The 17314-nt window shown below is 37.0% G+C and overlaps 1 protein-coding gene across 1 annotated transcript in view; it reads left to right on the forward strand.

Annotated features, from left to right (window-relative positions):
* The window catches only part of Klhl4 (kelch like family member 4), a 215046-nt gene that overhangs the window by 98447 nt on the left and 99285 nt on the right, over positions 1-17314 (forward strand). The window contains exon 3 of the mRNA XM_052171480.1: positions 17023-17087. Coding sequence (XP_052027440.1) covers positions 17023-17087 — 65 coding nt within the window. The remainder of the gene's footprint in view (positions 1-17022; positions 17088-17314) is intronic.

A 17314-nucleotide genomic window follows, 5' to 3' on the forward strand; every position in this document is an offset into this window, starting at 1 on the left:
TCAATTCTAAATTATTTACATAAATATATGAATTTTTATATCTAGTTTCCTTTCTCTTTTATTGTTTTTCAAGTGCAATACCTTAGCAGTTCAAATAACTGGAGCTTTTCATTTTTTACCTCTTGCTGCCTTTAGCTTCTTCGCCCTAGTCATACAGTAGAACAGGGCTCTTAACCCTGCTTTCTTTAGGTCATGGCCACACCTCTGCAACCTGCTATGCTTTTGCAGATTCAGGACTTCACCCACTTATGTCTGACCTGGGCTACTACTTTCCCGTGGGCTGGCTAGCTCTCTCCAGTGTGTTTTTAATCTTACTATATTTGGAAGACATTGCAGCTACCGTGTCCTCAGGCTTTCTGTTCTGAGATAGCCCACAGCCCAGCCTCTGTTCACTGCCCTCTGCTAGATTTCCTGCAAGGCTGGAACTTAGCTTAAAGGATCCATGCCTCTGAAATGGACTTGGCTTCCATCTCCCACTTTTTGGCTAGGAAACCTCTTTCACCCGGGACTTCTCAGGCTATAAGCTGAGATTTAGGCCTCGCCTTCAGTGTGCCATTTATTGAGTGGTGTTTGTCCTTTCATGGCCTTGTTCCCAGAAATAACAATTCTGAGACTCAATTATTTTTATAAGCACCTTGGCCATAAGCTTTGGCTGTTCTCTGACTAGTTGATACATTAATAATCACGTTATTCTGTTCTAATTTCTGCCACATGGCTGGTTACCTCTACTCAGCTCTAATGCATCTGTCCTCTTTCATGTCCCAGGGCTAAATCCCTGGTTCTTCTCACTATCTCAGAATTCAACCTCCATTCTGAATGTCTCACCATCTATTCTAATCTTTCCAATAGACCATAGGTTTTATATTGACAAGTGATACACCTGTACAATATACAAAGCATTATTTCTATAATTGTTTACTATGTAAAATATTAACTATTATTAGATAAACACCTTTTCCACAGAGAAAAGATTAAACGCAGAAATTGAGATATATAAGGCTCCTAATTTTCTTCTTTTTCAAGTCAATATTGCTGCCCAAGTTCTCTTGAGATTACATGCAAATTTTAAGATATCTTTGTTTTTATAAGAACTGTTACTGAAATTGTTACAAAGATTGCTTTTAGTTAGTACATAGTTTGGCATGGCATAGTTATCCTATTTTGGTCTCTCTATGTATTCAAAGCTGACTTCAAGTTTGAATCCACAATCTACTAGTCTCCATCAAAGAGGCTTTGCATAATGGCCTGTGGAGCTCATCTAGCTCTGAGTAGATATCTAACAGGATTAATTCTTCTTACTCAGATACAAATACCATCTTTCCACTTATTTATATCTCATTTGATTACTTTTCAAAATTTTGGAGTTGCTACTCTATAAGATTTTCTACCTATTCTATTTTGTTTTCCTAGATATTATGTTCTAACAAATGTGTGAAATAATTTTTTGCTTGAATTTACTCCTAAATTGTGCATTTTTAGCATTCAGAGGAGCTATAACTTTTTGTGTGTTGGATTTTTATTACTCAACATGAATTTATTTCTCATAATGTTCTAAGAGCTCATAATGTTCTCATAATGCTCTAAGAAAGAGCATTTACTTTCATGCACATATGTGTTTGATTACAGTGGTTTTCGACATATAAGATCATCTACAAGTTGTGATATATTGTATCTTTGTGATTTGGTTCTATTGATTTTCTTTTCTAATGGCAACAAGGACTAGTGATTGGCAGTAGTATGTTGAAAGTAAAGCCCTCTCTAAATATTAAAGAAAAATATTTAAAGAATTATATCTGCTTTTGATGGCCCAGGTTTGTTTTTATTTAAATTGTATTTTAACCATGTTTTCATGTTCCCTTAAAATTCATCTATCCATCCAACTCTTCATCCTCTCTCTCTCCCTCCCTCCCTCTGTCTCTGTCTCTGTGTCTCTGTCTGTGTCTCTGTGTCTCTGTCTCTCTCTCTCTCTCTCTCTCTCTCTCTCTCTCTCTCTCTCTCTCTCACTCCAAAACATTTTTAAAACAAAACAAAAACAAAAAAAAAGTTATTCAACAGGTTGAATTAGGAGATCATGATCAAAATCTACTTGGCTATAGATTGACTTCAAGGCTAGCTAGAGCAATTAATGACACTATCTACAATTAAAATTGAACATAGTCTGGCATGATAGCTTAGTGGTAGAATGCACAAGGCCAAAAGGAAAAAAAACTTTAAACTAAAAAAAAATCAGGAGTGGGTGGGTGTGGGAGCACCCTCACAGATGCAGAAGGATGGGGAAGAGTATAGAGGGTTTAACTGGGAATGGTGATAACATTTGAAATGTACATAAATAAAATAATCAATAATGTAAGATATTTTTTAAATGATATCTTAGTTAAGGTTTCTCCTGATGCAATAAAATACTATGATGAAAATCAACTTTGGAAGAAAAGGGTTTATTTCATCTGCTTGCAGTGCACCATCCAGGAAAGTCAAGTACATACTCAAAGTTAATTCATGAAGGTAGAAAGTGCTATAAAGGCTATGGAAGAGAGCTTCTTACTGGCTTGCACATCTACTTAGTGCCCAGGACAACTAGCCAGTGGCCGGATGGCTCACAGTGAGCTGGAGCTTCCCATATCCAGTATCAACCAAGAAAAGGCACCATAGGCTTGTTGACAGATAAATCTGGTGGGATCATTGCCTCAGCTGAGCTTTCTTTTTTCCCTAAAATGTCTCTATATATGTCAACTTGACTTGAAGACAAGGCTATAAAAGAAAACGTATACACAATTCACATTCTTATTGCTTTTAAATAGTTAACCTAGGACAGTATGTCTACAAATAGAAAATTTAAATGCAGATGTTTTCTTTGTTTTGTGTACAGAAAACCATTATTTTAAAAGCATACAGTTGTAATAAACACATTTAGAATCCTAGCTTCTATCCTTGAGAGATACTCGGAGGAAATTATGGATCAACGTGTCGTCTGACCCTTTTTATGTATTTTTCAGTTTTTTTAAGTCAAAAAAATGCTTTTAGGTGTTCCCTGTAAGTGGGCTTATCCCGTGTAATGTTACTTAATGGCTTGTTTTTGAAAGCTTCAACTATTTATTGCTAATGTACTTATTTTCTAGTCCTTTATATTTAAGGTCATAGTATGCCTTGCAAAGTAAAATTAAAAGCAGTAAATTATAATAATCACATATTTCTGTAAGCATGATGCTCTTTTTGATGTGTTTTTTTCCCAAATGCACAACTTTAGATATGCTATTTTGTGGGGAGTCATGGCAACTGATGGGCACTACCAATATCCCACTATTAAATTTTGTAAAACAACTGCATTTTTTCTACTAGTAAAATAATTTTGTGATTGGTCAAGGTGAGACTACTCATAATCTGTATGCAAGCACAAAATTTACTAACACCATATCCATAAACAAAATTAATTAAAGGGAAAAGCCACAGTAGAGAAAAATAATGAGCAACATTCATTGAAAAAAGTTATTTTTTATGAGCCTAACTGAATATGAGTATTAATTTTGAAACAAAGATTGCTTCTTTTATCTTTTCTTTTTACTTTTAGCTTTTCTTTTATTCTTTCCAAATACATTTCATAGTGCCTCGGTGAAGGAGTTATTCCTAATAATCCATGTAAAGATGCAGTCAGAAGTTCATATTTCTTCACTTATTTGCATCCTGCTCACTGCCCCTTCCAGACACACCTCCCACAATCCTCAACCCTTCTCTTCTCCTCTGAGTGGGTGGGGGCCCCTGGATACCCTCATATTCTAGCACTTTAAGTCTCTGCAAGGCTAGGCACATCCTTTCCCACTGAGGCCAGAAAGGCAGCCCAGCTAGAACATAGCCCATGAACAAGCAACAGTTTTTGGGACAGCCCCAGCTCCTGGTATTCAGGACTACAAGAAGACTAAGCTGCACATCTGCTACATATGTACAGAGAAGCCTAAGCCCAGCCCATGATTCAGACTCTGAGAGCCCCAAGGGTCCAGGTTTGTTGACTCTGTTGGTCTTCCTGTGGAGTTCATATCGGCTTCACTGCTGCAATCTTTCCTCCTGTTCTTCTATTAGAGTCATCAAGCTCCACCCACTGACTTTGGGTTTCTGCATCTGTCTGAGTCAGCTACTGGGTAGAGAGCTCTCAGAGGACAGCCATACTAGGCTCCTGTCTGTATCATTCAGGATCCACAAATCTGATGAAGGTGAGGAAAGTTAGCAGGAGAATGGACGTCCAGAGGGTATAGCAGGCTGATTAGCAAAGTTGTTTCTTAAAGCCTGTGCTCATTGCATTAACAAAAGAGAATAAATATTTCCATAATATATACTAATCATTATATAGTAATGGTCACATCTAGATGTTGTAAGAGCTGACTTGTGAATATTACCAATGTATTAACAGGTATAATGTGAGAACATATTTATAACAAGATATATAAAAAGACTGTTAACATTTAAAGAAATAAATAGTTTAAAAACTGGTCTATAGTTGAAAGTAGAAATGATAAATCCTTCTGGTGAGCTACTACTTATCATGAAAGGAATATTAACTTTGGCTGAATAGGGGTAAAATTTATCTGCACATTAATGATAGTTAGGTAGATATATACCTTTTAGGTATGGAAATAAATTTAATTTGGCAATAATATGTTTAATTGTCAAACAAAAAAATTCATGTATCTTTCATTTTGAAATAATACTCATTATCTATACATTAATAAAATTGTTCTACCATTCTTTATTATATTTTCTTTAAATTCATTTAAGCAGATAATATGTTTCTAGTTTACTCATGAATAGATGTACTTAATTCATTTTCATACATGTTCATTTCATACTTGAACATGAATACTTTAGTAAAAATGAAAAAAAAATATTTATGGTTTGTTGAGGCCAGCTCACACATCTTAATCATGGGTTCTCTGGAAGGAAAGATGGGTAAGGAACAGGCTGCAAGAGAAATTACAGGGAGAGACACAAAACACATGGCTTTAGGTTCAAGTCTCCATCTTTCATCATAATGCCTCTCTCCCAAGAAACAAAGGCAGACCAAGCCCCTCCCCTGAAGGCTGGAAACCGGTTCTTCTTGTTCTTCAGGAGGTGGGTGGTCAGGTTGCTGGCTGCTATTCTTGAGAGCAGTGGGCAGGGAGAAGTCACAATTCCTCCCTTCTGTTCTTGAGAGCAGTGGGCAGGGGGAGGTCACAATGGTTGACTAAAACATTTGCCATTTAGGCACTACCCTGCATAGACTACTATTTATGGAGTCTAATATTTTTTCTATAAAACCCATCAATACAAATGTTAAATGTATCCTCAGTTGTGATATTCATTGTGGATTGCTGTTCATATGTTCTGCTCCCTGAAGAGTGTGTTCACTGGCTGGTTTTGTATGTCAACTTGACACAGGCTGGAGTTATCTCAGAGAAAGGAGCTTCAGTTGTGGAATTGCCTCCATGAGATCCAGCTGTGGGGCATTTTCTTGGTTAATGACTGATGGGGCCCAGCTCAAGATAAAAGCCCCATATTATAAAGAACATTATAATCAAAAGAGAAATATCATTCTATACCAACAATTCTATAAAAAGTTGATTCTATTAATCTTAATTTCTTAACTTAGAAAGTCCAATACAAAACTTATTATTTTTCTTTTAAAAAATATATTTACATTTATTCACTTTACATTTCAATATCAGTCCCCCATTGCCTTGCAGTACCACCTAATGCAGATCCTCTCCCATTGCACCCTCTCCTCATTTGAAAAGGGGGAGGTCTCCTCTGGATATTAGCCACCCCTTACCTCAAGTTGCTGCAGGACTGGGAACATTCTGTCCCACTGAAGCCAGATAAGGGAGACCATTTAAGGGAACAGAATCTGCAGGCAGGCAGGGAACAAATTCAAGGACAGTTTCTACTCCAGTTGTTGGAGGATCCACATGAAGGCCATGATGCTAATATGCTACATAAGGGCAGAAGGCCTAGGTCCAGCCTGTGTTTGCTCTCTGGTTGGTGATTTAGGCTCTGGGAAAACCAAAGGATCCAGCGTAGTCGACTCGTGGTTTTCCTATGGAGTTCCTGTACTCCCTCTATCCTTCTCCAACTCTTCCATAAGATAGACAGTGCTCCATCAAATGTTTGGCTGTGGATCTTTTCATTTCTTTCCATTGCTGCTAGGAGGAGCCTCTCAGAGGACAGTTCCTGTTTGGAAGCATAATAGAGAATCATTCTTGCAATGGGGTGGGTCTCAGTTTGGGGCAGTTATTGCTTGGTCATACCCTCTGTTTCCACTCTTATCTTTGACCCTGTAATTCTTATAGGCAGAACCCATTTTGAGTCCAAGATTTTGTGGATGGGTAAGCGTTATTATCCCTCCACTGGGAATGTTCTGTCTGGCTAGAGGAAGTTGCCACTTCAGGATCCATATCCCCAACTGCTAGCAGTCTCAGCTAACATATATTCTGTGGACCTTCACCTATCCCACATCTCTGGCACATCCTAGAGATTGCTTCTCTTGCCACTATCAATTTCCCTTCTCTCTCCCCTGCACTTTGTACATCCCTTCATCTGATGAGCCTACATACTGCTCCTCTCCCTATCCCATCTCCCACTCAGTTACCCCCTTCCATTGATTTTTTCATATGTATTTTGTTTCCCCTTCTGAGAAATATTCAACTATCTTCCTTTGGCACTCATTGTTATTTGGAACTTTGGGTCCTGTTGATGGCGATCCTGTACTTTTTGGCCAATATCCACTTATCAATGAATACATACCATGCATGCCCTTTTGGGTCTGTGATACCTCACTCAGGATAATATTTTCTATTTCCATCCATTTGCCTGCAAATTTCATGATGCTCTTGTTTTTAAAGGCTGAGTAGTTTTCCATTTTGTAAACAAACCACATTTCTTTATCCATTCTTCAGCTGACAGACATCTGGGTTGTTTCAAGTTTCTGGCTATTATGAATAAAGCTGGCATGAATATAGTTGACCAAGTGTCCTTGTAGTATGGTAGAGCATCTTTTGGTTATATTCCTAGTAGAGGTATAGCTGGGTCTTGAGGTGGGACTATTCCCAGTTTTCTGAAAAACAGCCAAATTGATTTCCAAAATAGTTGTAATAGTTTACATTCCCCATCAGCAGTGGAGGAGTGTTCCTCTTGCTCCCCAACCTTGCCATTATGTGCTACACTTGCGTTTTTTATCTTAGCCATTTTGACAGGTATAAGATGGAATCTAAGAGTTGTTTTGATTTAAATTACCCTGATGACTAAGCAAGTTGAACATTTCTTTAGGTGCTTCTCATCCACTCAAGATTCCTTCATTAAGAATTCTGTTTACTACCATCCACTTGCCTATGAATTTCATGCATCCATTGTTTTTAATAGCTGAGTAGTACTCTATTGTGTAAATGTACCACATTTTCAGTATCCATTCCTCTGTTGAAGGATAGCTTCGTTCTTTCAAGCTTCTGGCTATTATAACTAAGGTTGCTATGAACATGGTGGAGCATGTATCCTTGTTATATGTTGAAGAATATTTTGGGTACATGCCCAGGAGTGGCATCCTGTACTTTTTGGCCTGGGTCCTCACATAATACTACATCCAGTTTTGTGAGGAACCACCAGACTGATTTCCACAGTGATTGTACCAGCTTGCAATCACACCAGCAATGGAGGAGTGTTCCTCTTTCTCCACATTCTCACCAACATCTGCTGTCACATGCGTTTTTTATCTTAGCCATTCTGATTGATGAGAGGTAGAATTTCAGGGTTTGTTTGATGTGCATTTCCCTGATTACCAAGGATGTTGAACATTTCTTTAGGTGTTTCTTGGCTATTCAATATTCCTCAGTTGAAAATTCTCTGTTTAACTCTGTACCCCATATTTAATAGGGTGATTTGATTCTCTGGAATCTAACTTCCTGAGTTCTTTGCATATATTGGATATTAGCCTTCTATCAGATCTAAAATTGGTAAAGATCTTTTCCCAATCTGTTGATTGCTGTTTTGTCTTATTGACAGTGTCCTTTGCCTTACAGAAGCTTTGAAATTTTATGAGGTCCTATTTGCTTAGACCATAAGCCATTGGTGTTCTATTCATGTACTTTCCCCCTATGGCCAGGTGTTCAGAGACTCTACTAATTTTGCCTTTGTAAGTTTCAGTGTATCTGGTTTTATGTGGAAGTCCTTGAAATATCATCCCGAGAGTGAGGTAATCCAATCACAAAAGAACACACATGGTATGCACTCACAGACAAATGGATATTAACACAATAGTCCAGAATACCGAAGATACAATTCACATACCACATGAAGCTCAAGAAGGAAAACCAAAGTATGGGTGCTTCAGACCTTCTTAGAAAAGGGAACAAAATACTCGGGGGAGCAAATATGAAGACAACCTGTAGAGCAGAGACTGAAGGAAAGGCCATCTAGAGACTGCCCCACCTGGGGTTCCATCCTGTATACAGTCACCAAACCCAGACACTGTTGTGCTGGGTTTGATGCTAAGAAGTACTTGCTGAGAGGAGCCTGTTACAGCTGTCTCCCACAGCTTTACATATGCAGCTGCAGATGCTTACAACCAACTATTGGATTGAGCAGGAATCTCCAATGAAGGAGTTTAGAGAAAGGACTGAAGGAGCTGAAGGGATTTGCAACCCAATAGGAAGAACAATATCAACCAACCAGACTCCCCAGGGCTCCCAGGGACTAAGCCACCAATTAAGGAGTACCCATGGAGGGATCCATGGCTCTAGCTGCATGTGTAGCAGAGGGTCAGGCATCAATGTGAGGAGAGGTCCGTGGTCCTGTGAAGGCTCGATGGATGCCCCTGTATAGGGGAAATCGATGGCAGGAAGGCAGGAGTGAGTAGGAGGGTGGATGGGGGAACACCCTCATAAAAGAAGTGGGGGGCAATGGAATAGGGGTTTCAGGGGTGGGGACCAGGAAAGGAGATAACAAAAAAGAGCATTACATATACATACACATACACATATACATTATCTGAATTCTGGAGGCACAGGCAGACAGAGCTCTGAGTGTGAGTCCAGCCTAGTTAACTCAACTCACAAAGTCCAGACAGTCAGGACTACACAGAGAAACCTAGTCTCAAATCAAAACAAAACAAAGCAACCCATACCGCTGAACAAAACTTATTTCTGTTTATGGTTGAGTTCTTGTGGGAATTGTACAAGTGGGAGCAGAAGAGTGATGTGTGCTATTTAGAACCTCTATGAATGAGTTAAGGGAAGGATTGAAGGAGCTTGAAGGAGATGCCAATTGCATAGGAAGAACAACAGTATCAACTAAGCCAGACCCATGGGAGCTCCTAAAGCCTAGGCTACCAACCAAAGAGCATAAATGGGTTGGCCTACGGCCCTTGGCACATATACAACAGAGGACTGACTTGTAAGGCCTCAGCTTGAAAGGATGTGTCTAATCCTGTAGAGACTTGGTACCCGAGGAAAAGGAGATATGGGGGAGGTTATGAGGTGGGAGGACTCGGTGGGTGAGGGGAGTGGGCAGATGAGTAGGGGAGCACCTTCTCAAAGGCAAAGAGGAGGGTGATGGGGTGAAGAACTATTGGAGGAGGGAACAAGTAGGGGGCAGTATTTGGAATGTAAATAAAAAAAAACAAAAAATTATGAGCAGGTTAGTTTGTATAAACAGGCAGTTAAACATACAGACTCTTTAAATTCTGTTCGTATAAAACCAGCCAGTAAGGAATGCAGGTGTACTGTTTTCTGTATTGATCAAGAGAATATGAAAAATATCCTTTATCATTATACAAGTAAATGGTAATACATTTGTATTAATTAGCACATTGACTAAGGGAAAGATTTGCCATTTATTTTTCATAATATTTCCTTAAAGTCAGAAGAAAAGATTTATAATTAAAACAGGTTCACAAATCCAGTTGTTGCTCTGCACAGCTTGTGAAAGTTCACTTGTCAAAGCTTTATTACTATTCAGTATCGTAGCTTGTTTGGTTCCCTCTTTAATGATGCCTGTAAAATGTATTTAGAGCATAAGCTGCTTTAATCATTTTTCCTGAGGCATTATACTCTATACTATCAGGAAAACTGCCAAAGATTGCTATATTTTATGGTTGACAAAAAGAAGTGCCAGAGAATAGAATTAAAACAAATGTTTCTGACTTGCAGGGAAGATAGTGTGAAGGAAATTTTCATCACCGTTTTTGAGTACACAATGTGAGAAGCTCACAAACAAAGGTGAAATATTCCCCTACTATTTTAAGAAAGCTTGTTGAACAAGTCTTTTTGCTTAGAAAACATTTTAGTTTCTGTATACTTACACATTTTAAGGAATTTAGAAAATGAGCGGTTATGTGGTACTTATATGTCTTTTTTTTATTCGATATAATTTATTTACATTTCAAATGATTTCCCCTTTTCTAGCCCCCCCCCCCACTCCCCGAAAGTCCCGTAAGCCCCCTTCTCTTCCCCTGTCCTCCCATCCACCCCTTCCCACTTCCCTGTTCTGGTTTTGCTGAATACTGTTTCACTCAGTCTTTCCAGAACCAGGGGCCACTCCTCCTTTCTTCTTGTACCTCATTTGATGTGTGGATTATGTTTTGGGTATTCCAGTTTTCTAGGTTAATATCCACTTATTAGTGAGTGCATACCATGATTCACCTTTTGAGTCTGGGTTACCTCACTTAGTATGATATTCTCTAGCTCCATCCATTTGCCTAAGAATTTCATAAATTCATTGTTTCTAATGGCTGAATAGTACTCCATTGTGTAGATATACCACATTTTTTGCATCCACTCTTCTGTTGAGGGATACCTGGGTTCTTTCCAGCATCTGGCAATTATAAATAGGGCTGCTATGAACATAGTAGAACATGTATCCTTATTACATGGTGGGGAGTCTTCTGGGTATATGCCCAGGAGTGGTATAGCAGGATCTTCTGGAAGTGAGGTGCCCAGTTTTCGGAGGAACCGCCAGACTGATTTCCAGAGTGGTTGTACCTATTTGCAACCCCACCAGCAGTGGAGGAGTGTTCCTCTTTCTCCACACCCTCTCCAACACCTGCTGTCTCCTGAATTTTTAATCTTAGCCATTCTGACTGGTGTAAGATGAAATCTTAGGGTTGTTTTGATTTGCATTTCCCTAATGACTAATGAAGTTGAGCATTTTTTAAGATGCTTCTCCACCATCTGAAGTTCTTCAGGTGAGAATTCTTTGTTTAACTCTGTACCCCATTTTTTTAATAGGGTTGTTTGGTTTTCTGGAGTCTAACTTCTTGAGTTCTTTATATATATTGGATATTAGCCCTCTATCTGATGTAGGATTGGTGAAGATCTTTTCCCAATTTGTTGGTTGCCGATTTGTCCTCTTGATGGTGTCCTTTGCCTTACAGAAACTTTGTAATTTTATGAGGTCCCATTTGTCAATTCTTGCTCTTAGAGCATACGCTATTGGTGTTCTGTTCAGAAACTTTCTCCCTGTACCGATGTCCTCAAGGGTCTTCCCCAGTTTCTTTTCTGTTAGCTTCAGAGTGTCTGGCTTTATGTGGAGGTCCTTGATCCATTTGGATTTGAGCTTAGTACAAGGAGACAAGGATGGATCAATTCGCATTCTTCTGCATGCTGACCTCCAGTTGAACCAGCACCATTTGTTGAAAAGGCTATCTTTTTTCCATTGGATGTTTTCAGCCTCTTTGTCGAGGATCAAGTGGCCATAGGTGTGTGGGTTCATTTCTGGATCTTCAATCCTGTTCCATTGATCCTCCTGTCTGTCACTGTACCAATACCATGCAGTTTTTAACACTATTGCTCTGTAGTATTGCTTGAGGTCAGGGATACTGATACCCCCAGATTTTCTTTTGTTTCTGAGAATAGTTTTAGCTATCCTGGGTTTTTTGTTGCTCCATATGAATTTGATAATTGCTCTTTCTAACTCTGTGAAGAATTGAGTTGGGATTTTGATGGGTATTGCATTGAATCTGTATAGTGCTTTAGGCCGAATGGCCATTTTAACTATATTGATTCTACCGATCCATGAGCATGGGAGGTTTTCCCATTTTTTGAGGTCTTCTTCCATTTCCTTCTTCAGAGTCTTGAAGTTCTTGTCATACAGATCTTTCACATGTTTGGTAAGAGTCACCCCAAGATACTTTATACTGTTTGAGGCTATTGTGAAGGGGGTGTACTTATATGTCTTAAGGCAGCATTGCCATACAGTTTTTTTTTTTAGGGTTTCATTATTTATTTGCAACTAAATTCATTTCATTCTAATGGTGACAATTTAAAAAAATGAAAAAGATTTTTTTCTTTTTATGTGGCTCAAAAGCAGATAATATAACCGCTGAACCTCTGTCTTTATCTCTATCAAATATCTGTGACATTTGAAATACATGTATTGTTTGTTTTGTTTTACATTGAAACTTTTTATTAGATATTTTCTTTATTGACATTACAAATGTTATCCCCTTTCCTGGTTTCCCCTCTGAAAATACCCTATCACTTCCCTCTCTCCCCCTGCTCACCAACCCACCCACTCCCACTTCCATTCCATTATACTAGGACATCAAGTCTTCTCAGGACCAAGAGACTTTTCTTTTGATGTTCAACATAGCCATTCTCTCCTGCATATGCTGCATATCCCTCCATGTGTCCCACTTTGGTTGGTGGTTTAGTCCCTGGGAGGTCTGGGGGTACTGGTTGGTTCATAATGCTGTTCCTCCTACGGGTTTGCAAACTCCTTCAGCTCCTTGATTTCTTTAGCTCCTCCATCGGAGACCTTGTACTCAGTCCAATGGTTCACTGAGAGCACCCACTTCTGTATTTGTCAGGTACTGACAGCCTCGCAAGAGACAGCTATATCAGGATTCTGTCAGCAAGCACTAGTTAGCAAGCATCCAAATTAGTGTCTGAGTTTGCTGATTGTATATGGGATACATCCCCAGGTGGGGCAGCCTCTGGATAGTCTTTCCTTCAGTCTCTGCTCCACACTTTGTCTCTTCCCACATACCCAGGATTGTAGCAGGATGAACATTGTAACAGCAATGAAAAGATAAATGAACCAGAATCATGAGAGATGTTTCTTTATTAAAAGGGCACTCAATAAATTATGAGACATTTAAACTTGGTTAGAACCTACTGGAATACATATTTGCAGAAAATACATTTAGATACTGACTTCACACCACCTATGTAATAACTACACATGAATGAAAGACATTATTATATGTATCATAAAATATTATAGTCATAATATTAAATGCTATAAGATATTATATATGAATCTTTCAGACGATGCATTCTTTTTCTCTTACCAGTGCTAAGAACTGTTTAAAATTAGAGGTCTTTACAAGTGGAGCTATATCTTTAATCCTGTGTACCTGAGATTATTCTTAAACATAAAATTTGCTTCCAAGTTCTAAGAATGTGAATATGTACCAGTACATAGAAAGAGAAGGATTTGTGCAGTAAGACAAATATTCCCAATGACATAAATGAAAATGAAATTGATTTCATAAATATTTCTATGTGGCAAAACACTGCACAATTCACACCTAAATAAATGATAATTGGATGTAGAATGATGGCAGCATACAAAAGCGATTCAGTATAACTGTTACAATACAAAAAGAAAACTATGTACAATATATCATGAGCTACACAATTGTAGGAAAAATGATAGAAAATATATAACCAATTAAGTGTATAGGGAATGAAAACAGTAAATGCAAAACAATGTTAAATAGCACTAATATTAAGCAGAAAAAATAAAACAAAACTTTAATATCATTTACACATCATGCAAATGTCAGCTTATTTACAAAAATGACAAAATATTCACATAAAAGGATGAATTAAGGAAAAGCTGAATAGATTTAAACAATGGCTCCTAAACTGGGTAGCTGAAAGACCTTGAGCCAGTTAACAAAACTCTGTACCTTTTTAATCCCTTCATGTATAATAATAGTAAAGAAGATGTTTCTCATATTGCAAATTTATTTTTTATGTAGACTGATTTAGATGTATAGTATAAACTATTCTATTTGCTATCACAATTATTAACAAGGTTAATAGGATAATGTTTCATAATATCTTTTGAAAGTAAATTATCTATTTTATTTTAAATTTTCATCTCCTTTGATCTATTAGTGCCACATTCCAGAATATATCTGAAGTAAAAATGGCCTCTTGGAATGTTATTTGATTATATGATTCATTTTTTTGTATTTTGTCTGTAGTTTGGGAGTTCTATGAGAGCCTGGGCTACATGAAGAAATTGTATCTAAAACAAACACAAAAAAGAACTTAAAAAGAAAAGAATTTCCATAGTTTTGTGAAGTGAACTCAAAGTAGTTCTCTTAAGAGACTTGAAATAGCGTGATTTCATATGTTTATAAATCACAAGTGTTTAGTTATGATTATTGACTTTCAAAAAGAAAATTGTGTAGTAAAATATATATGTCTTAAAATATAGTTTCATGGGATAGGAATATATGACAAAGATGAACAGAAATCTATGGGTTTCAACTTGTATGTGTGGCTATTTAGTACTCAAATATCAGTTCTATGAGAGCAACACATTTTGTTGTATTAATTGCTATGACTTGAATACCACAATGTTTTTTATATTGAGTAAAGAATCATGATTTAGGTATTTATAAAGGTGTAGACAAGGTTTTTTTCTTTCTTTTTTTTTCTTTCTTTTTTTCTTTCTTTTCTCTTGGATATTTTCTTTATTAACATTTCAAATGTTAACCCCTTTCCTGGCTCCCTCCAAAAACAACCTATCCCATCCTTGCCCCCTGCCTGCTCACCAACCCACCCACTGCCCCTTCTCTGTCATGGTATTCCCTTATACTGGGGCATCAAGCTTTCCCAGGTCCAAGGGCCTTGCTTCCCTTTGATGTCCAACAAGGCCATCCTCTGCAACATATGCAGCTGGAGCCATGGGTCCCTCCATGTGTACTTTTTGGTTGGTGGTTTAGTCCCTGGGAACTCTGGGGGTACTGGTTGGTTCATATTGTTGTTCTTCCTATGAGGCTGTAAACCCCTTCAACTCCTTGGGTCCTTTCTGTAGTTCTCCATTGGGGACAAGTTTTCTTATATAAGCTATATTTCAGTGTTTTGTAATCCAGGTGAATTGCAAAAGGATATACTATCAAATCTATAAGCATTTTATTATTTCTATGGTTTTTCCCTAATCTCTCAATTACCTGTCTTACACTGTACCATGGTGTACATAATATTAATTTGAGGATATCAAATTGTTTTTCTTAAGACAATGTATTCAAATTATTAATGAGTGCCATTCACTACCCAAAGTATAATTTAATTTCATGATTATTCTACATAACAACTAATGACAGACATCTTTAACCATCTTTGTTCTCTATTTAGGACATTTTTTATTTCTTCTACTTTATTCTGCAGTAATATTGTTTATACTTATTATTTTAAGTGTACACCCCTATATTTTGAACCTTAGAATTACAAAATATTTTAGGTTTACAGAGTTTATATCTCAACATTTTATTTTGGGTTTATACAGTTTAGGTTTATATATTTATAATAACTGTAATTTGCTCTGCCTTTATAAATGGAAAAACTGAAAATATGTAAAAGAACCTGTTCTCAAAAGTGTAATATGCAAGCTCATCAGTGAATCCTCTTGTCTATTGTAATTCCCTGCTTAGAAGGTCTTGAAATGATGAAATGATGTATTGTTTGTGTAATGACATTGTTTAATGATGGTTTGTAACTTTCTGTTTTGTTAAAATAGAATAAAATAAAACTAATAATCTGATAACTCCGTTTAATCAAGTCAGAGGTGTAGGAATAACACTGAATTATAGTGCCAAATTCATTCTTAGAGAAACATCAAATTTTGCAATGTAAAGTTATTGTAATACACTTACAGTTAATGGAGTTTAAAATACATTTTCACGAGGGGATTTTTCTCATACCATGATGTAAAACTCTGGGCATCAAATAGTTGTTTATTCTGTAACAGAAACAGACAGTCTGTGACCATTCATCTAAATAGGAATAGTGTATCAAGTATCTCTGTTTACACATAGTTTTTGAATAAAACTGAAAAGAATCATGATCTCTAGGCACTGGGAACCACATATGTTGTCAACACGTTCATTGTTCTGTACTTGCCTTTCCTGTTTTTAGACAAAACGGTACCTGAAAGAAGATTGTCTTTACTTCCTGGCAATTTGACAATACCTGAAAAACATAGATAACAGATACCACTGCCAAGTATTTTAAAAGTTGCATTAATATCTAAAGCACATTTTATTTCAGAAAAATGACACAAATACACACAACAATATTCATGCAAACACACATCAGGGCAGATATGCACATAGAAAGTCATGTAGCCACACATCCCTTTGTAGAGAAGGAAGCAGGAGAGATTGAAAGAATAATTTTTTACTATAAAGATAAGACTTAGACATCAAAATAAATAAATTTAGCTGAATAACTCAGTATAACTTTAAATGACAAAAGGTAATAGCCACAATTTTAAAAAAGAGTTAACTATATTTTTCAATGTTCAGGTCTGACAGTTGAGTCATATAGAGTAAAGTGAATAATGTTTTGATATTATAATGTTTTCTTGCCACACAAATTCATTTATAATTGAATAGTGAACTAAAGAACTTCAAATATTCCCTACTAATTAGTAAATGACCTTTACAGAAACTTTACATTTTGCTTTTATATAGTTGAATGCCTTTCTTTTTGACACACATGTTATTAAATTTTGATTGTAATGAATTAGAATCTTTCATTGTCATATCAACCACGAAGCATGATTACAAACTCTTTATATTCATTAAGATATTCTCAAAGGTCTTCAAACTATCCACATGTCCACACAAAGTCAGAGATCATTTTAAATGTTTAGGAGCCAATTTTCAGAAGCAATATTTACCTTTTGCATTGTAACATGAAAGTTTTGTGTGTATATCTAAAGGATATTTGTGGAATGGCAAAGTGACATAAGCATTATTTCATTCATTTTCAGGAGACAGGAAGAACTATCGCTGCCTTACTGAAAAGAAGAATAGAGGAGAGCCCACAGAATTCCCGGTATGTGAAATCTGAAGAGTTTTACATTCAGACATTATTTTAAGCTTCCATCTCAATTCCTACATGTGGCTTAAATGTTTACAGGTAGTTTCAGGAATGCATTAAATCTTCCACACTGTTCAGTGACACTGATATAGGTTTCCCTGTTACAATCTTAGATAACTTAATGAAGCTCATTTTAAAATTTAAGTGTTGAAACCTGTTTTGTTTCACATATATATTTCCAA

This window comes from Apodemus sylvaticus, chromosome X (assembly GCF_947179515.1).
Source record: "Apodemus sylvaticus chromosome X, mApoSyl1.1, whole genome shotgun sequence".
Lineage (NCBI taxonomy): Eukaryota > Metazoa > Chordata > Mammalia > Rodentia > Muridae > Apodemus > Apodemus sylvaticus.